At 32.5% G+C, this 27,943-nt stretch overlaps 3 protein-coding genes across 3 annotated transcripts; 2 read left to right on the forward strand and 1 right to left on the reverse strand.

Moving 5' to 3' along the window:
• The first annotated feature begins 1,581 nt into the window (after positions 1-1,581).
• ValRS (Valyl-tRNA synthetase) lies at positions 1,582-14,061 on the forward strand. Its single transcript, XM_023158256.2, has 12 exons — positions 1,582-1,836; positions 1,897-2,070; positions 2,123-2,250; positions 2,531-2,695; positions 2,826-3,027; positions 5,009-5,422; positions 5,473-5,618; positions 5,668-5,881; positions 10,593-10,891; positions 10,985-11,522; positions 13,073-13,400; positions 13,452-14,061. Exons 1-12 carry the CDS (start codon positions 1,681-1,683, stop codon positions 13,832-13,834), a joined length of 3,147 nt encoding a protein of 1,048 aa, XP_023014024.2. The 5' UTR covers positions 1,582-1,680; the 3' UTR covers positions 13,835-14,061.
• Positions 14,062-14,899: 838 nt separating this feature from the next.
• LOC111503836 (ATP-dependent DNA helicase 2 subunit 1) lies at positions 14,900-19,107 on the reverse strand. The gene is made up of 3 exons (XM_023158255.2): positions 18,950-19,107; positions 17,721-18,897; positions 14,900-15,431 (listed from the first exon to the last, which is right to left on the reverse strand). Exons 2-3 carry the CDS (start codon positions 18,895-18,897, stop codon positions 15,076-15,078), a joined length of 1,533 nt encoding a protein of 510 aa, XP_023014023.2. The 5' UTR covers positions 18,950-19,107; the 3' UTR covers positions 14,900-15,075.
• Positions 19,108-19,876: 769 nt separating this feature from the next.
• On the forward strand, positions 19,877-24,700 carry LOC111503835 (X-ray repair cross-complementing protein 5). Its single transcript, XM_023158254.2, has 3 exons — positions 19,877-20,700; positions 21,230-21,653; positions 24,116-24,700. The coding sequence occupies exons 1-3, from the start codon at positions 20,176-20,178 to the stop codon at positions 24,628-24,630; spliced, it is 1,464 nt and encodes a 487-aa protein (XP_023014022.2). The 5' UTR covers positions 19,877-20,175; the 3' UTR covers positions 24,631-24,700.
• Positions 24,701-27,943: the final 3,243 nt, after the last annotated feature.

Below are 27,943 nucleotides of genomic sequence, written 5' to 3' on the forward strand. Positions count from 1 at the left end.
ATAAGCCCGCCTATAATTAAGTTCTCCACTTTGGCAGTCTTTTGGTTAAGTTCTTATCAATATAACTTAGCTCTCTGTGCGTGTTGGGGACTGACTATGAAGAGTTATCTCAACCCTCAACAGAACTGACAAGTACCATAATAACTTACAATTTGTACCTATATTAGACATTCATATATTTACAAAATACAATCTTTCGTCCTTGTGTTATTTTTATTTTTTTTACTTTTCACGGCTGGATCATACACCTTTTTATTTTATCTTAGCACTTATGTAACTATGGTGTATGAACGCTCCTACAGATTGTGACAATTTTCCTTAAGTAAAAGTGTTGTGTACGATGTGTCAGGTATATTAAATGCAAAAACTACTTCATAAGTCTACTTTTTTTGTCCATACTATTTTTATTTTGTTTGTTGCAACACAAGTACTTTTGGGAAAGAAAGGTTTTGGATTTTTACTTCTCCATCTTGATACAAAGAAAATGTGAGAATTATCCCCCATTTTTTATATCAAGATGGAGAAGTAGAAAGCTGAAACCTTTTCTCCCAAAAATTAATTTCTCTTAAAAATAAACTCTTTCAATTTAAAGAAATGTATTTGGTTTTGTGTTGGCTACTCTGTCATTCGTCACATGAAGTTGAAGTTTATATTATCCATTTTCATTTTATTTTTTCCTTATTTGCTGTTTTTATTTTATATATTCATTTTCACTCAGTATTTTCAATCAGTTGAGGCAACGGTCAACAATTAACTTAGCAACTTATTGGACGATACTTGGATATTATTGGGATATCATTCAGTTTTATTGTTACATATTTGTGTAACTTTAAATCATTTTGAAAAATAGAGCAGACTGTTGGCATGCGGTATAAGTAGATATATCAACATTAACAAAACACTAAAAACACGTAATGTAGGGAACAAATAGCTTATATACACTCTGTCTTAGACATTTCAATGAAAAAGTAACAATCAATATCTTGTAAACAGTAAAATAAAACTAAATATTTGAAAATAACATAACTTTCTTCATATTAACTTATTTGAAATAAAATCAATGGGAGTTATAGATCTCGATCTCAAGGATATTTTTTGAGAATAATTGCAGGATACGTCAGTGACAAGGTAATATATCATACCTATCAATAAAAATATTTGTTTTGTCATTCAATCGATCGTTTTATTTGTTATTTTGAATTCTAATATTTTCCATATTTACAAATGAAATATATTTATTCAGAACGATAAAAATAAAATGAAAACAACAATAAAAATTAATTGGCGCTCCGGGGCGACTTCATTGATTCCAGTGAAATGAAATGAAACAATCAATCCTCATCACTCTGAGGGAACGGCCTCTGATTTTTTACTTTGTGAGATGTCATTTCTAGGAAATGAGAGAGAATGGTTATTCGGTGGTTACCATTGAAATATGTTAAAGGGAGAGAGAAGTAATTTGTTTTGTATAGAGCTATTTAAAAAAACTGGTTGATTAAAGCCACAGAATTTGTTTACTATTCTGTGTCAAAGCGTTAAAGTGACACTGTGGTGACACTGACATATGTCATGATAAGGAGCCAGGAGCATTCAAAAGGTATTCTGTCATTTGTGTAAGGTCAGGTCGACAATTTGTGGTGAACGTGTTACGGTGTGGCTCTTGGAAATAACTTCACCGATATGGCCGATGAAATAAAAGAAGTCAATGAAAATGGAGTAGAAACTCCGGTTAAATCTGCTAAACAGCTTGCTAAGGAGGCAGCGAAGCAAGCCAAGTTAGACAAATTAAAGCAAAAGTTGGAGAAGAAGCAAAACGTAGTCCCAAAGAAGGAAGAGGTATGTTGAAATTTGTATTGAGAAACATATGGTACCTAATTGTTATATATTTCTGCGAAGAAAAAAGAAAAGAAAAAAGAAACTAAAGAAGTTGCTTCTTATAACATCCCTACTCCAGAAGGCGAAAAAAAAGATATTATCAATCCTTTACCTGATGCCTACAGTCCCAAATATGTGGAAGCTGCTTGGTATAGTTGGTGGCAAAAACAGCAGTTCTTCAAACCAGAATATGGAGTGAGTTTCAAATTTAATAATTGAAATTCTCATTCTGAATATTCCTTTGCAGCGTAAATCACTCCTGGAGACAAATCCCAAGGGAAATTTCACGATAGTTATCCCACCACCCAATGTCACTGGTTCATTACATTTGGGACATGCTCTTACAAATGCTATTCAAGATTCAATTGTCAGGTGGTAAGTAATGACAAAGATTATCACGTAAATATTCATCAGAATTAAAGGTCTTTTCTAGTTTGAATGTTAAATTAATTTGAATGAAAATTAATGGTTGATAGTTGATACAGGAAGAAAAACTATACTCAATCAGAATTATTTATTTAACAGAAAACAATATGTTCATATTTAAGATTATAAGAGTTCCTTGAAGAATATTTTTTTCTCCAGATACTTCCATTGAACTTGGGCTTCCCTGTATGCTAGTTACTTGTAAAAAATAATAAATTTTGTTTTGAAGGCATCGGATGAAGGGTGAAACTACTTTGTGGAATCCAGGTTGTGATCATGCCGGAATTGCAACACAGGTTGTAGTAGAAAAAAAACTGTGGAGAGAAGAGAAAAAATCCCGGCATGATATTGGACGAGATGAATTTGTTCGGAAAGTGTGGCAGTGGAAGGACGAGTAAGTTGAAGAGTATATACATTAATCATACTTTAGTAGGTTCAGGTTCATGACGCTATGACAATATTGCAAAACTCAACATTTATGTTGCTTTTTTTGACAAGTTTTTATCATAAGATACAATTTGCAGAAAGGGTGTGAGGATATATCATCAACTTAAGAAAATGGGTTCATCGTATGACTGGGATAGAACAGCCTTCACCATGGATCCTAAAATGTGTAAAGCTGTTACAGAAGCGTTTGTGAGACTGCACGACGATGGAACTATTTACAGATTCAATCGGTTGGTAAATTGGTCCTGCACTTTGAAGTCGGCAATATCGGATATTGAGGTAATACAAAGCAATAGTAGTTTTCTGCCATTCATAGAATATTTTATCTTCTTGTTTGTTCTTTTATGCCTGTTACATCAGGTAATATCCTTTGTGTTGGATTTTCTCTAGGTTCACTGTTTCTAGGAATGTGTATTGTATTGTGTAGTTTATTGAATGTTAGGTCTTGTTGTGTTTTGATTTGTATTTGTTCCTCGATCACAACAAGACCTAACATTCAATATACTACACAATACAAAACACATTCCTAGAAACAGTGAACCTATAGAAAATACAACACAACGGATACTACCTGATGCAACCCAAATACAGGCAGTACCTGCACTAAGGCAGTACTGTCAAAGGCCTTTGATTGCGTCTCTCATGATATCCTCTTATCAAAGCTAAATGTCAAAGCTAAATGTTCAAACTTATCATTGGTAGAATATGGGGTTCCTCAGGGCTCGGTACTGGGCCCGCTACTGTTCTTGATTTACATCAATGACTTACCTGCGGTGGTGCCAGACACTGAGGGGATCCTCTTTGTTGATGATACAACATTGATTGAAACAAATCTCTCCATAACTAATTCAAAGGAAAAAATCATAGAGGCACAGTTGAAGGTTGATGATTGGTTCAACTGTAACAGGCTTCACTTAAATGACTCAAAAACTGACTATATTGTTTTCTCTCTTAGAAATCATGACATGGAGTTGAAGTCAAATGTGAAATTTCTAGGAGTGCTGCTTGACTCATCTTCAACATGCAAATCTCATGTTGAGATGGGCAACATGAAAATCTCATGTTGATTATTTTGCGAAAAAACTATGCAGGGTAACTTATCTCCTAAAAAACTTGGCCAAAATTGTTAGCAATAAAGTACTATTAAAGGCTTACTATGCTTTATTTCAGTCACTAGTTCTGTATGCATTTCTCTGTTGGGGTCACTCGGCACATACGAGCTATTCGATATATGCTCTCTCTTACTTATAGGGAGGATATTAGAGAAAAATTTATAAAATTTGGTATCTTAAGTATATCGTCACTATACATTTATGAATGCATTAAGTTTATAAAAACCAATATAAAAACTTATGACTATGTATCCACTACTCATTTACATAATACCCAACAAAAAAATAATTCAGTTCTACAATATCATAGGTTGTCTAAAATCAGAAATTATAAAAATTATTATGGTCCAATATTCTTCAACAAAATTCCTGAAGATATACGCTGTACCCCTACTAAAAGTTTCCTACAGATAATAAAAAAACTACTTATCAAAAAAGCGTATTATAGCATTGAAGAATTCCTGTCTGATGATGTGGTCTCTTCTTTGCCGATGTTGCAGTGACACACAGGTAGAGCATAAATATTTTATAACTATCTTTGAGTTTAAACCTTTTATATTATGTAGATGTAATTATAACCATGACTTACCTATTTTACTAGTATATTCCCACCTGACTTGTGTAAACATGAAGAGTGTAAAGCATCAATAAAATTTCTTTCTTTCTTTCTAAGGCGTTCTAATCGCATAAAAGAATAAACAAGAAGATAAAACGTCAGTTTGAGTAGAGCCAAGAAGATGATAATACAGCCAGCTATCGAATATACATCACCAGAAGATGGCACATGATATATGAGGAGCTGTTTTCTCGGATTTCGCTCCTCATAAGGATTCTCACGTTTCGGCAAAGTCTCATGTGCTATCTTCTGATGGTGTCTGGAGTTTTTCAACTTCAGATATCACCAGAAGATGGCACATACTATATGATTAACTGTTTTCTCGGGTTTCGCTCCGTGTTGTGTGTATTTTATTCTCATAAGGATTCTCACAATGTTTCGGCAAAGTCTCATTTGCCATCTTCTGGTGATGTATGGAGTTTTTCACCCCCTTTCGATTTATATGCCGCACCCCTTTGTGGATGTGGCCCTAGTAACTGAAGTGCAGCCAAAATCAGATAGCAAGCAATCAAAAATGATTTATTTTCTGTAGGTAGACAAAATGGAAATTCCTGGTCGAACATTTTTGTCGGTTCCTGGATACGAAGAAAAAGTAGAATTTGGTGTTTTGGTACATTTTGCTTACCAAGTTGAAAACTCAAATGAAAAGGTAATAGTAGCAACGACCCGTGTAGAAACAATGCTGGGTGATACGGCTATCGCGGTCCATCCTGATGATGATCGCTATCGTCACCTTCATGGAAAATTTGTGGCACACCCATTTTGTAATAGAAAACTTCCCATAGTGGCAGATGACTTTGTAGAACTCGGTTTTGGTACTGGAGCTGTGAAAATCACTCCAGCTCATGATCCGAATGATTACGAAGTTGGAAAGAGGCACAATTTACAGTTCATTACAATTTTTGACGATGAAGGTAATATTTCTGGAGATTACGGGAAATTTACCGTAAGTTTTCAACAACGTTTTTTCATTCCCACTACATCGAATTTTTTCAGGGCATGAAGAGGTTTCATGCTAGGAAGGAAATAGTTGAAGAGTTGAAGAGAATAGGGATGTATATTGAAACTACGAATAACCCGATGGTCGTACCTATTTGCAGCCGCAGTAAAGATATTGTAGAACCGATGCTCAAACCCCAATGGTAATATTTAAATGAACATTCTGAAAATTAGCTTCATAATTTTTTTAAGGTATATCAAATGCGGAGAAATGGCATCAGAAGCAGTAAAAGCGGTTGAGTCTGGTGATCTGAGAATCATTCCAGAAATGCACGTGAAAACCTGGCACCACTGGATGGAAGGTATACGAGATTGGTGCATTTCCCGCCAACTGTGGTGGGGACACAGAATTCCAGCTTATTTTGTGACCTTCAGAAGTAAACCAAATGAAAAGTTGGCTGCCAAAGTGAGTAAAATCATTATCATCCCTTACTAATGACAAAAGTATGATTTCAATTTCTCAGCAGCTTCCTATTACCTTCTTGATTACATTTACACACAAACTGATTCTATTAATTACGTCCTCTCATTATTTTTCACTTGAAGGCATTCAATAAATTTTGTTTGAAATTTCTCGCAAACAAAATAGGAATTCGTGGTTTTTCATCTAAAATCATAAATTGGATCAAATCTTACTGGAAAGTACTATGTATGTTTTTTGTGATTATTCACTATCTCTCTATCTTGCTATGAAACTTAGAGTTATTATTAATTCCTTTATTTAGCATAAGCTAATATACAATATGTTTGATCCTGTCATTGGGCTATATATATATATATATATATATATATATATATATATATATATATATATATATATATATATATATATATATATATATATACATATATATAAATGACTGGTTACAATCACAAATAATAAAATTCAACCACTTATAGAATAGAATAGAATAGAAATTTATTCATCATTAAAAGATTTTATACATGTGGTACATACAGTATAAAACTTTATCAGACTAGTCAGAACCGAACATAAAGCAATTGTGCTTATCTATAGTTAGTGTATATATACATGTTATTAGAAGTTAAGTAGACATAATAAAAAGATGCAAGAACAGTGACAGATAATATATGCAAGTAGCTTAAATTAGTTAAAATTGTGAAATCTATTTTTTTTTTTGTACAAGTAAAATAAAGTAACTATGAAATATCTACACAAAGGTGGGCAACAAAGGTAAGACTAAAGTATTGATACAGATACAAAGCAACAAACACAACATTTTAAAAACCTTGGAATAGTAATGAAGTTATTGAACTCAAGAAATAACAATAAATCAAAATCACTCACCTATTATGTGCATTTTCAACCGTCCCTTGAATTGACTTATCAAATTACAATGATCTAAATTATTGAAAGCCAACATTCCTGCATGATAAATAGATTTTTCAGTACACCTCTTATTTTTGGTTCCTACATGGATATTTCGGTTGATTCTGGTATTATAACTATGATAATTTTCATTATATGTTATTTTTCAGTTAAATATAATTCTAATGCATCGCTTTTGCATCTTAAATATCTTGGGGACATCTGTCGAAACACCCCAGAATATTAAACCGTACTTGATCCTTAAGTGAACTTGTGCGTAGTAGACACACATAGCAGGTTTTATATCTATCGATCTTGTTAGCACTCTTAGAGCATAGCAGTATTTTGCAATATTTTATATTATTGAGGTTAGGTGAGATTTCCAGTCCAATCTAAGATCAAGCTCCATTCCCAAGAACTTTGTACTTTTGCAAGTTGATATTGTTGATCTACCATCTGAGGCTGAGTATTCACATGCAGTTGATTGTTGGGAAAACTTTATTACTTGTGTTCGGTTTATTTTCAACTTTAAGTGATTATGTGTGAACCAATCTTGCAATGTATTCAGTGCTTCAAACACGCTTCTGTCTAATTCTTCAATACTATGTTTCTTGATTACTACACTTGTGTCATCTGCAAACTGCACAGTGTTGAAATCAATAGCATTTGCTAACTCATTGGTATACAGAATATATAGCAACGGCCCTAAGATTGATCCTTGCGGAACTCCTCTCAAGGTTGTTAATTCATCTGACTGTATGTTTTCATTAGTGAGGTGGTATTTTTCAACAACTCTTTGTGCTCTATTTTGCAAGTATGATTTTATTAAATCGGCTGAGATTTCCCCGATTCCATAGGCATTAAGCTTGCCTATTAGTATATTATGGTCGACACTGTCAAAAGCTTTTGACAGATCTAGACAAATCATTAAAGTGTGTTTTCTTTAATTTTGACTATTTAGCACTGTGCACAAGGCTTGATAAATCGCTCGTGTAGTAGATTTGCCTCTTCGGAAGCCATTTTGGGTGTCACTCAATAACTCAAACTTTTCTAGATAGGCTATAAGACGATTATATAGGCCTTTTTCGAATATTTTACTAATGGTCGATAGTAGAGCTATTGGTCTATAATTTTCAATTTGATTTCTATCACCTTTTTTGAAAATTGCTTTTATGTGAGCAATTTTCAATTTATTGGGAAATATGCCATTACTAAGCATCATGTTGACAATCAATGTTAAGGGTTTTGAAAGTTCTTGCGCAGTGAATTTCAGTAGTTTTACAGGAATTTCATCATAGCCGACAGATCTGATGTTTTTTAGAGATAGTATTATGCTATAAATTTCACTTTCAGTTGTTGGTGCAAGAAATAGAGTTTGGTTCGCTGATGGTAAGCTAGCAGGATTATTTATTTTATTGTTTGCTGGTTTGGAAAGGAGACTAGTAGGGTTATTTAATTTTGGATTCGCAGGTTCCGAGCATTGATTTATGTAAAAACTATTTACTTTATCTAGAACCAGTTTTTTATGTCCGTTTTCTATATCTAGGTTTTTTAAAATTGTGTCGCTTTCATTTTTTTGCTTTCCCAGTGCATTTTTTGACTAGTCAACTATGCCATTAGAGTCATCAACAATGAGGTAGGATTTGCAGCAGCAAAATCTGCCTACCATGCATTAATTGAATCGCATATAGGTTATGCAATTGCTTTTTGGGGTGCATGCAATAAAAATTTATTACAGATGATCCAAGTTGTACAAAAAAGAGCCATTAGAGCCCTCTTCAAGATTAAGAGTCGCAAATCGTGCAAAGAATACTTTAAAAATCACCAAATCCTCACAGTGATCTCTATTTTTATATTGGAAACATCTTGTTTGATTCATAAGCACCGTGATCTATGCTGCTGAGGCTCAATTATGTGAATATGTATGTATGGATGGGTGTATACATATATATATATATATATATATATATATATATATATATATATATATATATATATATATATATATATATATATATATATATATATATATATATATATGTACCATTATTTACTCTAATTTGATCAGATCCTGTGTTTATTTGTGTTTATACATCTGTAAGTGTTATTTTAACTATATTTTAACATACATCCATGTACGACAACTGACTTTGTCAACAAGAATTGTATTCTTTCGACAATAAAGCATATTCTGATTCTGATTCTAGTGACCATGTTGCCTTTCCTTTATTTGTAGCATTTGGAATATATTGATTGTCAGATATTACCTTCGACTTCTTGATAACATTTTTTAGTATTTTGCAGTATTGTTCATTTGATATAAGTTGTGTTAATTTCTTTTGATAGAGTTTCTTTTTATTTTTACATGATATTCTAATGCCCTTAGTCATTCAGTTTTTTATGTCTTCATTTTTAGTATTAATTTTTTTAGGCTTAAATAAAATATTTATCAGATTAATTATTTTATTAATGAATATATCATAAGCTATATTTGGATCATCAGTAGTAGATAATTCTTTCCAATCAAGAGAGTCTATTTCAAGTCTGAATTGCTCCATCTTTGCTTCAGAGAATATTCTTTTGCATTCCCAACTGCAACAAAAATATTGTTCGTAGATGTTTAATATATACTTTACCTAAAGCATTCAACCTTCTTCCATCCAGTATAAAAGAAAAAAAAATTCAAGAAATTCAGTGTTCTATCAAAAAAATATATTTTTCATAATTATTACACCTTTCTAAAAATACTGAATAAATAAATTAATGCAACATTTACACTTCTTTGCTGACATACGCTTATGAAATTTTCATTATGTTTTAATATTATTCCTAAGCCTTTTTTTACAAGACTTATTTGAAATCCGCATATATAATAGAGTTGCACAATACAAGTGTTCAATCACTTAAGTGCCAAACTCAGTAATGTAATCAGAAATTAGTATAGCCAACCAAATCCTCGATTAACTTGCTGAACTATAAAATGTATAGTATATTTCCTAGTAAAAATGTATGGTATATATATGTGTGTATATATATGTATATATATATATATATATATACATATATATACATATATATACATATATATATGTATATGTGTGTGTATATATATCAAATCATATTTATTGTATTGTTATCATTTTCAATTGTATAAATTGTATAAAAATTGTATATTGATTTTGAGAATCCTATTGTTACAGTGCTTTTGTATAATATGATTATATTAAATATTGTGTTGCTTTGGGTCTCGTTTCGCTTAATGTGGATAATATTAAGATTTGTCCTTCATGATCAGAAAGTGCAGTATTTAGAATTTTTGATTCATAGTGTAGAGATAAATATATTATCTAGAAGGGTATGTGATTTTTTTTGTAATTCTTGTTGGGTCAAATATGGTTTGATGCATATCATAGGTGGTTAAAATGGTTAAAAAGGCATTTGTCAGTGGGTCTTTAGTTAGTAGATGTATGTTAAAGCCTCCGCATAAGATTATATTAAATTTAGAGAATTTCACTAATCATGCATCTAATATTTTACTCAGTAAGTTGAAATATATTTCAGTGTCCCCTTAGAGAGGACGATATATACATAATAAAACTATTTGATGTGATGAACTTACAACTGTCGAGCATTCAAAATGTCCCTCAACATTGTTTTGATGAAGTTCGGCGAATTCTTCACTGTGGGTATTTGTGTCTGATCTGACAAAAATACATGAACCGCCGTGAATACTATAAAATGTACATATAATACAAAACAACAAATTTGAGTGATTTTCAATTTTCAGTCGGAAGATAGCGAATATTGGATATCTGGAAGAACATATGAAGAAGCTCTCGAAAAGGCTGCGAAAAAATTTGGTGTGGGTAAAGATGAACTTATTCTCAAGCAAGACGAGGATGTGTTAGATACCTGGTTTTCATCCGGACTATTCCCGTTTTCGATATTTGGCTGGCCAGATGAAACTGATGACCTCAAAGTATTTTATCCAACCTCTCTACTTGAAACTGGTCACGACATCTTGTTCTTCTGGGTGGCTCGAATGGTCTTTTTGGGACAAAAATTGCTGGGAAAACTACCTTTCAAGTAAATAAAATTTAACTAACTGCATGTTAGGGTAGTATTTATAGAGTGGCCATCGGAAGTTCGACTCTTCACAACTTTCTTCATTATTTGCAGAGAAGTTTATTTACATCCAATCGTTCGTGACGCGCACGGAAGGAAAATGAGCAAGTCTCTCGGAAATGTGATAGATCCGATGGATGTGATTCATGGAATAACTTTAGAAGACCTTCATAAACAGCTTCTGGACAGCAATTTGGATCCCAAAGAAGTAGAGAAGGCCGTACAAGGTCAAAAGCAGGACTTTCCTGACGGCATACCGGAGTGTGGTACTGATGCCCTTCGATTTGGCCTCTGCGCAATGTGTTCGGGACGGGATATCAACCTTGATATCCTTCGAGTGCAGGGATACAGATTTTTCTGTAATAAAATTTGGAATGCCACTAGATTTGCATTGACTTATCTGAGTAGTGATTTCGAAGCTCCGGCCGACAACAGATTGATTGGCAACGAAAATTTGACGGATCTCTGGATGCTCAGTCGATTAGCTAGTGCTATACAGGCAGCTAACAGAGGCTTCAGTGTATATGATTTTTCTCTAGTCACAACTGCCATATACAATGTTTGGTTGTATGAACTTTGTGATGTTTATCTGGTGAGTATAATATTAAAAACCAAATTGATTCAAAAAATAAGCCGATGATCATTATGAAGAGATTTTCATTTTTATCTGTATAAATGTGTACGTTGAACTATCTGAGCTGTTGATTTTATCTTGTAAATGGATTTATCTATCCTAATTTGAAGCTTGTATGAAATTCCTGAGATTACCGAGAAATTTTGAATGTTATTCATAAAATTCATCAAAATAAAATATACCAGCAAAAGTAGATACCTGAGTTTATTTCTCTAGTATCATATAAACTAAGAATTTGTAGGAACTTCTATAATTGACTTTGGAATATGCATCTTCTCTCAGAAACTTTATGCGAGCATGGAAAGATAAAATCATTCACAGTTTGAGTTGACTTTCAGCTTCAATTTTATGAAATTATATGGCTATTACCAATCAAAAAATTGCTACAAAAATATAGGTCCGTAATTGAAATTTCAAAGTTGAGGGTGTCCCAAAGACGACACCCTGTATAGAAGAGAGTTCATAAGAGAATTGACATATGTTGGCAAACACGTAAATATAAAACATCAAAAAATAAAATTGCATAAATTATAATATAAAATTGACTTTTTATATATAAAGGAATATATACACATCTATATACATATATACAAACGTTGATTCAGGGGCTATAATGGGGAATGTTCCTCAATTTGGGTTATTACAGCAAATGCAAGTTTGAACAAAATAAAGTTGAGTTTATTTCATGAGTTTTTCAAATTCACTTCGAAAAGTATTCAAACTGATGTTTCAAATGTTGGGTTTTAATTTTTAAAGGAATTTGTTTCTAATTTACATATTGGCAACAGCGCCTAAATCAAGTTGAAATAATTTATACGTACCTAGATATTCTAATTTAAAAAGGGAAATTATCTTTATAGATATATAAATATATAAATTATAGTTCAATACCACCTCCACAAGCTACATGAACAACAGTTGTTTTGTTATTTATATAGAGGAAGATAGGTTAGGTGCACAAAATGTCATATGTCACAGAAGGTCTCGGAAGTCGGAACATAAGTAAACAGAACAGTACGCCTCTGAAATATGTCATCTTTGTTTGTCTCATACAGCTAACAGATTCATTCTCCTTTATTAGCTATAGCCGATGTTGCCAAATGGTGAAATAGAAACGAATCCCTTTAAATGTTGAATGCATTATTTCATTCCTATTTTTTTAAGTATTTAAATAATTTTTTAAAGAAAAAGGTTGAAATGATAAGTTTAAAATGCATTGTTTTAGAGCTCTTTCATGAAAACTACGTGATTTTCTTCAAAAGGAACATTCCCCATTATGGGCATTCAAATGGACCAGCAAGATAACTACAGCTTGCCAAATCTAGGAAGCGACTTTAAAGTATCAGCTTAAGACCTCTCCTAAGATGCGTGTTCATTAGGAGACTGTGTGAGAGAGAGAGATAGAATTCTCAAGTCTCTTTTTAGTTTTGACAAGCTGTACACAGATATACTTCGTGTGTGTGTACACACACACACACAAAAACCTATAACATTTTTTTGTTGTTTAGGAATGTCTCAAACCAGTTTTTGCTGGTGATGATGAAGAAGCTAAGAAAACGGCTCAAATTACACTCTACAGGGCCCTTGAAGTTGGCTTGCGTTTACTGTCTCCTTTTATGCCTTTCATCACGGAGGAACTGTACCAAAGGTTACCTAGATCGAAAGAAGCTGTTAAGGAATTTCCAAGCATATGCGTAGCACCGTACCCAGATTTGAAAGAATGCAGATGGAGAAACGAAGATATTGAGGATGAGGTGGAGTTCATCCAGAAGCTTGTGAAGAGTATAAGATCTGCGAGAAGTGACTATAATATCCCAAATAAAACTAAAACAGAAGGTGAGGAAAATATCGATATGAATTTATTAATTTCAAATAAAATTTTTCTAGCTTTTATTCAGTGCAGCGATGAAGCAACTGCTGACGTTGTAATCAATTACAGTCCAATGCTGGAAACCTTGGCTTACTGTTCAAAGATCGCTGTTAATGAACCTGCTCCTGACGGTTGCACTATCCTAACTGTTTCTGATAAATGTGAAGTTAATTTACTTCTCAAGGGATTGATAGATCCTGTTAAAGAAACAACAAAAATTCAAAAGAAATTGGAGCTGTTGCAAGCAACGAAGGAGAAATTGAGGAAAGCCATCGATGCTCCGGACTACGAATTGAAAGTACCTTTAGAAGTTAGACAGACGAATGAAGTAAAGTTGTCCCAGACCAGTATAGAACTGTCACGATTAGAATCAGCCTTGCAAGCTTTGAAACTAATGTAAACTTTTTGGTATTTTTTATAAGTTGTTATTTTTAGCACAATTTTATTTATTTCGTAAGTAAGATACTGTTAGGTCTGTTTTTTCTTCACTCAGCATATATCTAACGTTACAGGCATTTACCATTTTATACCGAAGATTGACTACAGTATTTATGACAACATTGAATATTCTGCAGTACCAACAATTTTGTAGTGCTTTTATATGATGAATAAAGTCTCACATTTAGATCTTCTGTTTATTATTGTATATTTCTTGTAATATTAACTCGATTGGTGCTGAAGATTCCCAGATTTTTTTGTATAAAGATGGATAAGTAGAAAGCCAAAACCTTCCCCAAGGGAACAGTTTTGAAGGAGATGGTCATTCAAAAGAAGATATGGTTCTACAATAAGATTAGAATAGTAAATAAACAGTCATATTTTTCGTTACAGGATTTGAAACAGATCACGAAATTTTAGGTATGTCAATTAATGAATGTATCAACTAATAACTCATACAAATCAAACTTGAAGCGTGCCACTATCTGCCTCGTCACGAATGCTTGTCAATTTATTTATTATTACATTACACGCTTTATATAACCTTAACCTGTGTGTATGTTTGTTTGCAACTCTTCTGTCTAGGGATCTGGATTTAACAGAATTATCGACATTATTGCTTCATCTATTCGCGGGCAGATGGCGTTGTAGATAACCTCCTTGATATAAATCGAACTCACTAGTTTAAAAGAACATCTGAGCCTCGAGGCACATGTCTGATGCGTTATTACTATGAGCTTTATAGTGGTTTACTAGTTTGTATCTTTCACTTGACATATTGTATGTTTGTGAATCCCGAGACCAGCATTTTTGCTGATTAGTGAGCAAAACAACATATTTTATATTTATAGTGTCTTAACTATGTTGATATATTTATCCTTGAGTAGATTGTGGAAAATATTCCTATTGAGTTTCATCAACAAACTTTGCTTTGTAACGTAACGGTAACATTTTAATAATTCATGGCTACTCCTGTGTGCTTTTCACGCTGCTCATCAACCGAGATACGGACAGTTGAACTTGCAAATAATAATAATAATTTAATCCTACTCGTGTACATCTTGTAATGCATTCATTCAACATGTTGAATGCCGCCTTTATGTAAAGGTTGTTTTGGAAAATAAAGACACGCTATTTTTATTATTATACAATTGTTGAAAAATACGTTATTTCAAACCAACTTCATTTGATATGCTGGTAACATCACTTCCGTCTTTTCTGGGAAGGCCCTTTTTGAGCAGGAGCTTTTCTTTTTTTCTCGCCCGACAAACTGAATGTACTGTGGATTTCTTCAACAACCTCCCTCAAGTGACTATCCAGTGTGTCTCTATCGAAGGCTACATCATTTACTTCTTCGATTGGCTCATCCAGTAATTTTGATTTGACATAAGCTCTTCTTTTTTGAAATAATACATCTGGCACCATTTTTAAATCAAAATCGAAAGTCATTTTGTCAACCAGGTTCTGTATCGATATTCTTTGCTTTTCGTCTGCTACTCTCTCAGGGTATTCTTGTTTCAGAGGGTAACTTATTTCATTCGCAAATGGTAAACCTTTCACTAAAAAAAAAAGTTTTTTCAATAAATTATTATAAAATAACTCTGTAACAAAGCAGAACTAAATTTCGATAAACATGGCTGACAATGTTTCCTATTGAGTGATGGAGGTTCCGCCTGCTATTGATGTCTTCATACAATTTGAATTCCTTGAGTAATTCAGTATTCATTTTATTTCTCAACACATTTTTACATTATTTCTTTTTTTATTATATCAGTATTAATAATAATAATAATATTTATTTAGTTGGATAATCTATAGGTGACATTGAGTATGTCAAAACGTGTACAAATACAAAATTAAAAATACTAATTCAGTGCACTTAGAGGCACAATATACAATTTACATAGATAATATAGTATAATATATAATAGTCAAAACCTAAAATAATCTGCGATTTATGCAACAGCATCGTTATTAAAATCAGCCTAAAATGTTGGACATGTACATAATATACAATAGTCAAAACCAAAAATAATCTGTTATTTAAGTAACAGCATCGTTATTGAAATCTTCCTAAAATGTTACACATGTATACATGGTCATAAGTTATCATCCATATATTCTTTGAGAGAATAATAGGATTTATCCACGAACAACTCTTTGATTTGATAGATAGTTATACCGTTAGATTTTTTATTGTAATTGGAAGTTTATTGTATTTAATGGCCATAAGCCTGGGGCATGATTCAGATACAACTAATCTATGTGTTGGCACTTCCAACTGTAGGAAATTTCTAGTATTATAACTCTTGTACAAATTGTACAAATAATTAAAAAAAAAATTAGATTTCACAATTTTAACTAATTTAAGCTACTTGCATATATTATCTGTCATTGTTCTTGCATCTTTTTATTATGTCTACTTAACTTCTAATAACATGTATATATACACTAACTATAGATAAGCACAATTGCTTTATGTTCGGTTCTGACTAGTCTGATAAAGTTTTATACTGTATGTACCACATGTAATAAAATCTATTAATGATGAATAAATTTCTATTCTATTCTATTCTATTACCATTAAGAGTAGGAAAACTGGTTATATGCGATTTTACATATTTTAATATCTTATAAATGTATAGATAGATAGATAGAGAAACACTTTTGGGTTCTTTTCATTTCATCAGATGCTTTATTAACTGTGGCTTAAATATTTTTCCGAGTTATCAATAAGGATGTGTCGTCAAGATACATAATGAAGTCATCCACTCTTCTTTTTTTAATTTTTAATAAAATGCTGAATTCTTGCAAGGTTTTATTCCATTTATGAGATACTTTGATAAACAATTCATTATGATTTCCTAATTTTGACACTGAAAGTCTTGAAATTGTCAAGACTTTTGCATCACAACAGACTCTTAGATAATTTCCAAATTTTAGAAATTGACAAATTGAATGAGATCTAGAATAGCGACATAGGTCCAATTCCATCCAAACAGCTTGTTGTTTACTCCGTGTGACAGTTACAAATAGCCACTAGTGAGTAAAATAAAATGTAGCAACTAAACATATCAACTAGGAATTGAAATACAATAACAAACCAACACAGTAATCAGTCACAAGAATATTTGATAACCCTCTATACCTATATGTTGGAAGTGAACAACACAAAATCAGACCTCAAAGAAATGGAGCGTGGCGTTCCTCAGGGCTCCGTTTTAGGTCCACTATTGTACTTGATCTATGCAGTTTTATAAAACCAGCAAGATGAACCTTGTTTGCAGATGATACTTCATTATGTTTTAGCAAAGACTCAACCAGTTTGCAACTAATAACGCGAGATAGAGAAACATTAGCATAAATTGGTTTGCTGTTGAGCGGAATCTGAATGAAAATAAAACTCAAAATATAATTGTATCTTCCAATCCAAATATTCATCCAACTTGGCATATACATTTTTTAGGATTCTTTATTGATGACAGATTGAGCTGGTCTGATCATATCACAGATGTGACTAGCAAACTTTCTACTCTTTTGTGTCTGTTCTGAGACGATTAAATAATGTAGCCAGCTTGATGACGCTCAAAAGAGCCTATTATGGATTATTTCGCTCAGTTATGTCAAATGGTATCCTGACTAGGGGTCACTCCACTTAACGATACATGAAGGAGAGATAATTTCGACCTGTATTTTCCTACTCAGTACCTCTATCATTCAACAGAATATGCCAACTTAGATTAAACTAGCTAAAAATTTTGAACGAAGATATTTCTTGAAGGTATTGAAGTTTTTCTTTCTGGGAATTCTCATCTAAAATTTTTGTTTTTGAAAAAAATATTTCTTACCCAAAAACATAGGTGAACCATCTACTTTAACTGGAATGAGTTCGTCGTATCGAACCTTACCACCCTGGCTCAGTTTCAACATACACACAAGTACTTTATTCATATCCACACAGCTTTGCCAGAATTTTTTAAAGTAAGGCAAATCTTCTTTGGGATCTTCCTTAAGTAAAAAAGACTTTGTTAAAACATGACCCACGTCTACGACTCTATCTGAAACGTACAACAATGTAATTCCTTTTGGTAGAGAGTAATCCAAACAAGCTTCCTTTTCAGAAAGTGTGAACTGAGCACTATCTGCTCGGTCACAATCCTTTATTCTGAAACGATAGGACGTATTGTCATCGAACTCAACAGTATGGTTTATTACTTTTTTACCATCCTTGGTGACCATGATATTGTTATGAGATGATGAAAACATATATTCCTCTTTCAAACATTTTATAAAGCGGGTTGGATCATCTTTGAAAGGGTAGAAATTTAAATGTTTGTTATTCTTCATTACCACTGATGCAGATAACTTTTGCAGAAGCCCATCAGTATCGATGCAAATTTCTTCAACTCGTGGTCCTCCTATTAATGAGAAGAGCTCATTGTAAAACAACTTGTAATTGAAGTTTTCAACTGTTGGTACGACTTCAAATTCAATTTGATTGCCTCCAAAGTTTTTTGCCTCGTTCAAAGCAGTGAATTTGGTATTTTTGTTATTCACTGGGTTATCATCGTTTGTTATGTATATTAGGGTTCTTTTGTAATAGGTCGTTTTAATTTCGTGAAAAAGCTTCTTGCAACTTAAGAAAAAAGTGCCCAAATCTAACTCTTTCTGTCTCTGAAACTCTTTCACAATTTCATCATCTTTCAATTGTGTTTTTGCTTTCAACAATTTGACTGAATCAAGTATATTATGCTGAAAATTAATAAGTGCAGTCTGTTCTCCAGCTAACACTATAGAAAAAGGACTCCAAGTTCTTTTATCTGATTTGAAAATGAGAGAATCGGCCAAGGCGTAGCAAGCTTCAAGACAACTCCGAAAATGTAATTTTCCTTCTTTATTTGCTTTGAACATTGATGAGTGGGTATCAATGGCGATAACAACATAGGAAGGTGTAAATGATTTCTCAAACACTTCAGAATCTCCTTCTTCATAGTCACTTTCTTCCTCGTCCTCGTTCTTCCACATCTGGTGAAATAATATTGATGAATGACCAAAGTATAATTAGAGATCAACCTACCTTTTATAAAAGTGCCCGTTAAAACAAACTCAAACTTTAAAAATCCGGCTGTCACCTATTGAATCGATACGCGCTACCCGCTATCCGCTATCACCGTACATAAGTAAACAGTGTTTACTTCTATACGGTCACAGAACACCTGTAGTTGGGTGTTCTGTGATACGGTGCCGCTACCCACCCGTTGACGTTTAAGATATGACACTAGCAGTGTTGTCAATGATAAATCTTCAAATTATCCACAAATGTGACTGAAATTACTCGATTTTTGCCAGGACTCAGCATGAAAAGTCGGCGTTTCCAGACAGAAATGTATGTTGAAAGCAAGAAATGTGTTGCTTTAAAAGGCAATCTCTTTGTCGATTGATACGAAATGTTCGATACCTACGCTTTTACTTCTCAAGGCTCAATTTCGGAAAATTTATCATTTCAATTTCAAAAGCCGCAAAGGAGTGAAAAAATAGTGAAATAGCTGAACTTGCCTATTGATACATGCAACGCCAAATTATTCTAGAAGACAAAATGGTTAAGGTCAGTCAACGAGTCAGTCAGTGAGTCAGCGAGTCAATCGACGAGTTAGTCAATGAGTCAATCAGCCAGTGAGTTAGTCAGTAAGTAAGTCAGCCACTGTGTGAGTCGGTGAGTCAGTCAGTGAGCGAGTCGGTGAATTGCTCCATCCTGATTGAACTCAAGACGACGTGCAGTTTCATGAAATATTAACGTTTCCCACTTAGCTCCAACCATTTCAAGTATTACCCACTTCTATTGGGTTGTAGAATTTTTAATATGAGCCACACAATATTTTTTTAATGATTTTTCCAGCATTTTCACACCGATGCTTAAGCAACCTGTAAGTATTGCCAAATTTCAAACGGTCGATTGTCAATGTCAAATTTTAGGGAGAAGGCAGAAAAAGAAATTAATCAAAACCAAATTTTACTTTGAAATATTCAGATATTATTGACTCAGGAAAATTTTATTGAAAAATATTTTTTACTGTGTTTAGTACTATCTCATAAGGATAATAATAAAGTAAAATAATAATAAAGTAATAAAGTTTCAAAAGAAAAAAATAATGTTGGCGGCATTGCGGAGAAGTACCTCATTATAAAATAAACAAACGGAGAAAACCGAGTTGCCCAGAAGTCGTTAGCATTAACAATAATTTTATTCATTATTACGATCAAGTACTTCCAATTTCTTATATAAATTCTACATTCAAACGTACAATGCCACCGTCTGTAAAGATTGACTGTGGTCTGATAGTATTTGATGTCAATTCCAACAAAAAGGAGCAGCTTTTGAGTGGCTTGATTAAGCTTGCAACATTCAAATGGTTTTCGGTGTCCAAAGACGTGTACAGGATTATTTTGTCAAATTCGAAAACTACCAAGAATGAAAAAAACTTTCCTAATCTGCACACAACTGATATTGAAGATTTTTCACCTACAAGTGTTCTAGAGTGTATAGAAAATGCCCAAAGCAAAGAAGGAAATTGGCTAGATGCATTACTTTTAGCTATTCACCACTTGAAAGAAGCTAATTCATTACCTGGACTTTTAACACCTCAACTATTGTTTTTCACTTCTTTGGATGGAAGCAGTAGTGCTGTCGATGAAAATAAAGTTAAAACAGTCATTGAAGAATTGAATGAGAATAATATTTATTTATACATTATTGGACCTGATGTTGAGTTTCCCTTAACAGTAAAACATCCTGATGATGTATCCCAGTGCATGAAAAAATTGGTGGTGGTATGTAAAAGTTTTTCAATTTTAAATATTTGTCCTCTATTAGAACTTCATTTATTGCTACTGTCTTGCAACTTTATTTTTCAGATTTGTCTTTGAAGAAATTTCCTTCAATATTAGATATGTCAGTTTGGTATTTTTTTAAGCATTTTCATACCACTGTTGCTTTTTTACTATCGAGTTATGATTTCTATTACTATGCAATATATACATGTCAAAGTTTCATTTTTATAATAAAAATTATAATCAATTTAAGAAGGTTTGAAAAAAATGAAGGTTTTTTTAAGTAAAATGTATGTAAATTTCAATTTCAAACGTTTATTCAGTTTTAGTATTTCAGAAAAATGACTGTCTTGAATCATGATTATTTTAATTTTTTTAGAATATTAAAAAAGGAGACTGGTGATAGATTGGAAACATTTTCAATTACCCAATTTATCAAATATTAATGTTCATTAATCTGTAGAATATTTTTAACAAATCAATTTTTATTCTGCGAAAGCACTCTTTGAAGTCTTTTTATATTTTTTAGACTGAGTCAAACAAGTCTTTAGTTACTGCTAGAAGAATTGTACAAAATATAAAAAGGGGAGTCATTTGCAATGTCGATGTTGGAATAAATTTATTTTCCTCCTTCAAAAATCCTCGAGGTTCACAACTGTGGAAAGTGCCAATGTCTTTCGGCTCAAAGTTGGAAATACCATGCCTCACAGTTAAAATCTGCAGAAAAGAAGCTCCCCTGAGATTGATACCTAACCAAATTCGAAAGAGTATTCGTGTGTTAGCCGAAGATAACACAGTGGAAGTGAGCAATGATGAGATAGTCAGAGGAGTACTTCGACATGGAAAATTTGTCAAAATTGAAGACGCTGATATGTTCAAGTCGGATCATCAAAGATGTTTCGAAATTGTTGGGTTCACCGACAAAACATTTGTGCCAGAGACTTACATGAAGGGTAAGAATTTTCATATTTGAGGTCAAGTGTGTGTGTCAAGTGTGTTTTAGTCTACTTTATTTTTTCAAAAAAATCTCGTAAATGATGTAAAAAAAAATGAAAAAGTAGCTTTGGATGAATCCATCTTTTTATCTGAAATAAAGCTTGAAAAATGTTTAGATCTGACCACAACAGAAACATAATTGAAATATGCTTTGGAGTGACAAAAGTTACTTGTGAAAAACACAATACATAAGTAAGGGAGGAAACCCATAAGTATTTGTCTAGTTTCGGAGTTATTCATCATGAGAGTCTTGAGCAAAATTTTCTGGTCAAACATTCGGAACAGTCTCATGCAATTTTTGAAATATGTATTGCTTGCAGACATTTTTACTTGTGGCTATTTTTATGATATTCATGTTATTCAGTAAGTAATGCACTTAATAATAACCTGCAAGTAGATACTGTCTACACAGATTTCTCGAAGGCGTTTGACAAGTTGGATCATAACATTCTTATCAATAAACTTCACCAATATGGATTCGATTCTCAACTCTTAAACCTTTTCCGCTCATACTTAACTGAACGTTTCCTATTCGTAGATTATAGGGGTTACAAGTCTTTCAAATTTATTGCAAACAGTGGTGCCCCTCAAGGAAGCAATTTAGCACCTCTTTTATTCGCACTCTTCATTAACGACATAGGAAATAATCTCTCTAGCAATTTCTTACTCTTTGCAGATGATTTGAAAATCTTTCAAAATACACCCTTGAACATAATGTTATTTCTCATGATTACTGCATAAATAACACACCTCTTCAAATAAGCACTCATTAAAGGGATCTTGGTGTCACATTTGACCCTAAACTGAGTTTCTCCATTCACTATGACACAATAACATGTTCAGCCAAAAGGATGCTAGGGCTCATTTATTGTAACTGTAAGAACTTTCGTAGCAGAGACAGTTTTTCAACTCTTTTCAATGCATACGTCAAGTCTCAGCTGGAATATGCCTCCCTTATATGGTCACCTGTATACAATGTCCACATAAACAAAACTGATTCTTTACAAAAAGGCTTCATGAAATATATTACTTATAAGCTAGAAGGAGTTTACCCTGAACAAGGCATCGACAACATAATACTACTAAATAAATTTAATCTATTATCCCTTCAAAACCGAAGAACCTACTACTCTATAATTTTCATTTATAAACTAGTGAATAATCTGATTGACTGTCCCAAACTACTCTCCCACTTCAACTTTCATGTTTCACGAATCAATTCTAGAAATGAACTGACTTTTTATCTACCAAATTCTAGAATAAACATATTACCCAAGTCACCAGTTGTTGCAATGAGCAAACTTTACAATCAACTCTGAAAATTTCGACATTTATTATAAACCTATTGGTCAAGTTAAGAACCACGTTAAGAAACTTTTACACTCTAGTCAAAATACATGAGCCCAAATTGAAAGTTACGCTACCATGTGAGCTTATTACTACTACTGTATTACTGCTGAATTATGTTTTTTTGTAATACACTTGAACTGTTTTTACTTGTTAGCTCTATATCTGACCTATGTTTTTTTTTCAATTACTCTCCTAGGTTGCTACACACAAGTTTTCCACCTAATTTTTTGCTTAACTCTCCTAAATGTTTACTTTATTTTGTTTTTTGTTTACCCGCTTCAGGTGTTTCTAGTTGATAAATTAGTATTGTATTCATGTATATGTGTATGTATGTATATATGTATGTGTATTGTGTGTATATAGGCAGATATAAAACTGTAACATGCTTGTTAATAATATTAATATGTCTTGTTATTGGGATTTATTCCTGTTTAGGCATAAAACAATTTTTTTTTATTTTTCATTTTACTTGCAAGTGAACATCTTTGTGGAAATTTCTTTTCATATTAAGGATTTAGAAGCCAAGTCAAGTAAAAAGTGGATACTTGTGATAATTTCAAAATTTTAAGTATACTTCATCTGGTTTTTTCGTTATGAAACTGTTAATGTTATTTTGTTTGATCTCTAATATAATGGTTATGTCTTTCGTTCAATTTTTCATAATGATATTGTCGGTGAGATGCAAATATTTTGCCAATAAAGTATATTAATTCCTAATTACTTGCTTCACCATTCACTTCTTGAGATTATTAGCTTATTCTCTGTTTACGAATCTGTGTATACATTGTCAAAACCAGGAAGAGACTTGAGAATTCTATCTCTCTCTCTAAAATACAGTCTTCTAACGAAAGCATTTCTAGAGGGCGGGACGATATTAAAATTTAGAAAGGTTTTTCTACATTTGACAAGCTGTAATAATTCTTGTTTTTTTAATTACTTTAAAATATGTTAACAAAATTTCAATCAGTCCTTTGTAGAAGAGGACAACCATTCTATTTTATTATAACTATTCCAACACTATTTTATTTCTAGTAGTTATTCTGAGTTAATTTAAATCTTTCATTTGCAGGAGAGGAAACCTTTTATGTGTTGCCCAACAATGAAATGGCTGATGATAGTTGTCAGGCTTTTTACAATTTGGTCGATGTATTAGCCAGTCAGAATAAATACGGAATCATAAAACGCGTATACATGAATAACAACAGAGCAAAGTATTTTGCTTTGATTCCTCGGCCAGATTTAGATCCCGTTTGTTTTATCATGGTAAGAATACCTTACACAAATGAAATGACACCTCACAAATATGCGGAACCAGCACCATCCAAAGTGAAAGCCAAAGAGGACGATGTAACTAGGTTCCTTCGAAGCATTGATGTTTCTGGCAGTGACCCCAAAGTTTATGTCCCTCTAGCCCCTACGATGATGCTGGACCCCTATCTCAACAGACTTGTCAACGGTGCTGCACAAAAGCTTTTGAAAAGAGAATTTGATTTCGAAGCTGTGGAGTTGAATGATTTGAAATCGGAAAGTTCAAATAAGTTTTTGGAAAACCTCAAACAGTCATGGCCGACGAGGGATTCATAATAACATTTCATTTTATATTATGTCTGAATTGATTGTTTTTTGTACATTCATAAACCAGTTTGTCCATTCACAGCTACATTTTATTTACAGCTATATCCAAAGAGAAATTAAAAAAACACGCTTTGTTGTGAGATTGATTTCCACTTGAAAGTTTGCAAAACTGCAACACGTGTTTCATCATACAATTGCATCTTCAGGCGTCACAATATAATAGTATTGTGGGATATGCCATTGCCTCCAGAAGGCAATGGCATATCTCAGGTGAGTCAATTAGTGAGTCTGCGTTAAAACAGTCAAAGTTTATATGACATGACATGAATAACATAATAGTCGGATGGTAATTTGATTTCAGTTTACCATCGATGTGTAACCCCAGTAAACATTTTTTAATGTGACCACTTGAAGCTGTAAAACTGGTCTGTGAGACATTGAAAGAAAGCTTATTTGAGTCACACCATTTCATGACTATGTTGACATCATTATGAATTAATTTATCTGGGAGTCTGTATCAGAACTGTGCCACATTAGAAAGAGATATATACGTTTAATTTCATAAGAAATACATCTTGTCGACATTTTTCTGCTAAAAAAAAACTATAAATATTAATAAATTGTTAAGGAAATATATAAATGTACTAATATATACAACTGAGCACATACACAAACAGTATGTTTGTTAGAGTATAATCTTGTACATGGGTAAAACTATGATTGAGTAATTTGTGTATAAAAAATGCTACAAAGAGAAAGAAATCTATATATATATATATATATATATATATATATATATATATATATATATATATATATATATATATATACAAATATATATACAAATATATATACAAATATTTATACAAATATATATATATATATATATATATATATATATATATATATATACATATATATATATATATACATAAATATATACACATGAATATTATTGTGTGGAGGTTATCCTCAAAAAATTCATTAAATGTATAGTAAGCCTTTTTGAGTTAGCCTTTAAGTTTCTCCTAAAAGATAGTAGCGTGACACATTCTGTTGAACATTTAGGTAACTTGTTATACATTTTCACTCCATTATAATTAATTGAGTTTTTGATTTGACTACTTGTTGGGATAGGAACCTTTATTTGGCAAGCTTATTTACTATTGTGGTGAGGCGGAGGAGTAAAGGTACCTTTGTTCTTGTGTATAAAGCATGTTGATTCAAGAATAAACAATGAAGTCACAGTTAAAATACCATGCATTAAAAACAGTGGTTTACAAGGATCATTCCACTTTGCTCCACAGAGATACCGTACCGCACGTTTTTGTAATATGAAAACAGATTGAAACAACTGCTTACTACATATGCCATACCTTAAGTGAGTGTCTATGAGGGCATAATAAACATTTTTTGCTGCGTGAAATCCTAGTTCTTTTGATACTATTCTGAGTGCAAAACACCCGGAGGAAAGTTTCTTGTTTATAATGCCTATGTGCTCCTCAAATTTCAGACACTCATCGATATTAATTCCCAAGAGATCTTATTTTCCACTAGTGTACTTTCCATATGAATTTCTGGTAGGTTGCACTTAAAGGTGATTATACTAATTTTTTTAGTGTTGAATGACAGCAGATTTTCATCGCACAATTAATTTCGCTGAGGTCATTACAGATGCTTTCATACCACACAAGTGTGGTATCATCTGCAAAAATGGTAAAACTGCCAGAAATACGTATAGTAGCCAGGTTATTTACGTATAGTAAAAAAAGTATGGGCCCTAAGATCGATCCTTGGGGCACTCCTGCTTTCACATTCTTTGTACTTGAGCAACTATTGATTTTAACAAACTGTCTACGTCCTGTAAGGTAGGATTCAAACCATTTCCAGCAATCCCATAATGATGTAGCTTTCTCAGGTTAATAATAATAATAATATTTATTTATCCTTTGAGACGTTAACAACGTATAGGACATGTCAGTACAACACGTTAAAATAGTATAAAGAAAATAAACATACATTAACATAAAATATCTCAGTAGGTTTAAAGTATAAAAATGTATAAAATATAAAGAAAACAAAAACAAGATTAGTCAAAATTGGATGTATAATAAAATAATAAAATCAGGATCAAAGTCTGGACCGCAATCAGCTAAAGTCGTCTAAAAGAAATTCACTGACACTGTAATAAGCCTTAGACAGGAGCAAATTTTTAACTTCTCTTTTAAATGACATCAAACGCATGGTTTTAAAGTGATCAGGTAGGTGATTGAATAATTTTATTCCCATATATTTGGGTGACTGTTCAAATTTAGAGGATCTGTGTCTAGGAATACTTAACAATTTTCCATTTCTAGTTGAGTAACTGTGGTAAGAAGAATTTGTGTTATATTTTGTTAAATTATCGTGGATGTATAATAAGCATTTAAATATGTAAATACAAGGGAATGGCAGGATTTGATATGATATGAAGTGCTGTTTGCACGATTCTCTCCATGGGATATCAAATAATTTTCAGATAATTTTTTTTTGGGAAATAAAAACCCTATCTTTGTTGGTGGCATGTCCCCAAAGAACCACATTGTAGCTTAAATGGCTGTAGACCAAGCCATAATATACGTCCAGCAAGGCATGCAAGGGCATAAAATGTTTTATTCTGGAGAGAGCATAGTACGCTTGGTTAACTTTTTTACAAGTGACTGTAATGTGTTCAGACCATCTTAAGCAATCATCCACATAGACACCTAGAAATTTTGTAAAATTCGTTGATACCAATTCCACCCCTCTAATATCTAATATCAAGACCCATGAAAGAAGTAAAATGGATACATTTTGTTTTATTCAAGTTAACAATCAGTTTTTGCACAGCCAATGGGTATTTTTTAGATTACGGCTAGCTTGTCTGACTTCTGGAGTTACCCAGTTAGATTTTTTGTCAGATATTGTTTTATGCTTTTTTATAGGACAACAGTCATTTAAGATACTTGTTATAATGTTCATAAATTCCTGAAAACTATCATCCACATCATTTAAATGATATATGGTGTCAAAGCTGGTAATTGACAATGTCAAAGACAATTGTTTTAAGTTATGTTCTGAGATATCTCATAGTCAGATGGTAAAATTATTTTACTCTCTAAAGGCATACTATAAATAAGAGAAAATATTTTGTGATCACTGAAGTTCTTCATTCATTTCTCATATATCGGTGTTATAAAAAATGCATGAATTTTTGGTTATTGTTCATTCCCCTCAATTCATTGACAATATTTCATGTTTCTTTCACTTTATTAGCAGCATTATTCATTCTGTCTTTGTAATA

This window comes from Leptinotarsa decemlineata, unplaced genomic scaffold (genome assembly GCF_025532065.1).
Source record: "Leptinotarsa decemlineata unplaced genomic scaffold, Ldec_3_MD MMD2_tig00000035_RagTag_RagTag, whole genome shotgun sequence".
NCBI lineage: Eukaryota > Metazoa > Arthropoda > Insecta > Coleoptera > Chrysomelidae > Leptinotarsa > Leptinotarsa decemlineata.

Coding starts and splice junctions, on each gene's coding strand:
- LOC111503835 (XM_023158254.2), top strand. CDS start 20,176: ATGCCACCGTCTGTAAAGATTGACTGTGGTCTGATAGTATTTGATGTC. Junction 20,701..21,229: donor GCATGAAAAAATTGGTGGTG/GTATGTAAAAGT, acceptor TATATTTTTTAG/ACTGAGTCAAACAAGTCTTT. Junction 21,654..24,115: donor GCCAGAGACTTACATGAAGG/GTAAGAATTTTC, acceptor TTTCATTTGCAG/GAGAGGAAACCTTTTATGTG.
- LOC111503836 (XM_023158255.2), bottom strand. CDS start 18,897: ATGTGGAAGAACGAGGACGAGGAAGAAAGTGACTATGAAGAAGGAGAT. Junction 15,432..17,720: donor TGGTTCACCTATGTTTTTGG/GTAAGAAATATT, acceptor TTTTTTTTTTAG/TGAAAGGTTTACCATTTGCG.
- ValRS (XM_023158256.2), top strand. CDS start 1,681: ATGGCCGATGAAATAAAAGAAGTCAATGAAAATGGAGTAGAAACTCCG. Junction 5,619..5,667: donor CCGATGCTCAAACCCCAATG/GTAATATTTAAA, acceptor AATTTTTTTAAG/GTATATCAAATGCGGAGAAA. Junction 11,523..13,072: donor AACTTTGTGATGTTTATCTG/GTGAGTATAATA, acceptor TTTGTTGTTTAG/GAATGTCTCAAACCAGTTTT.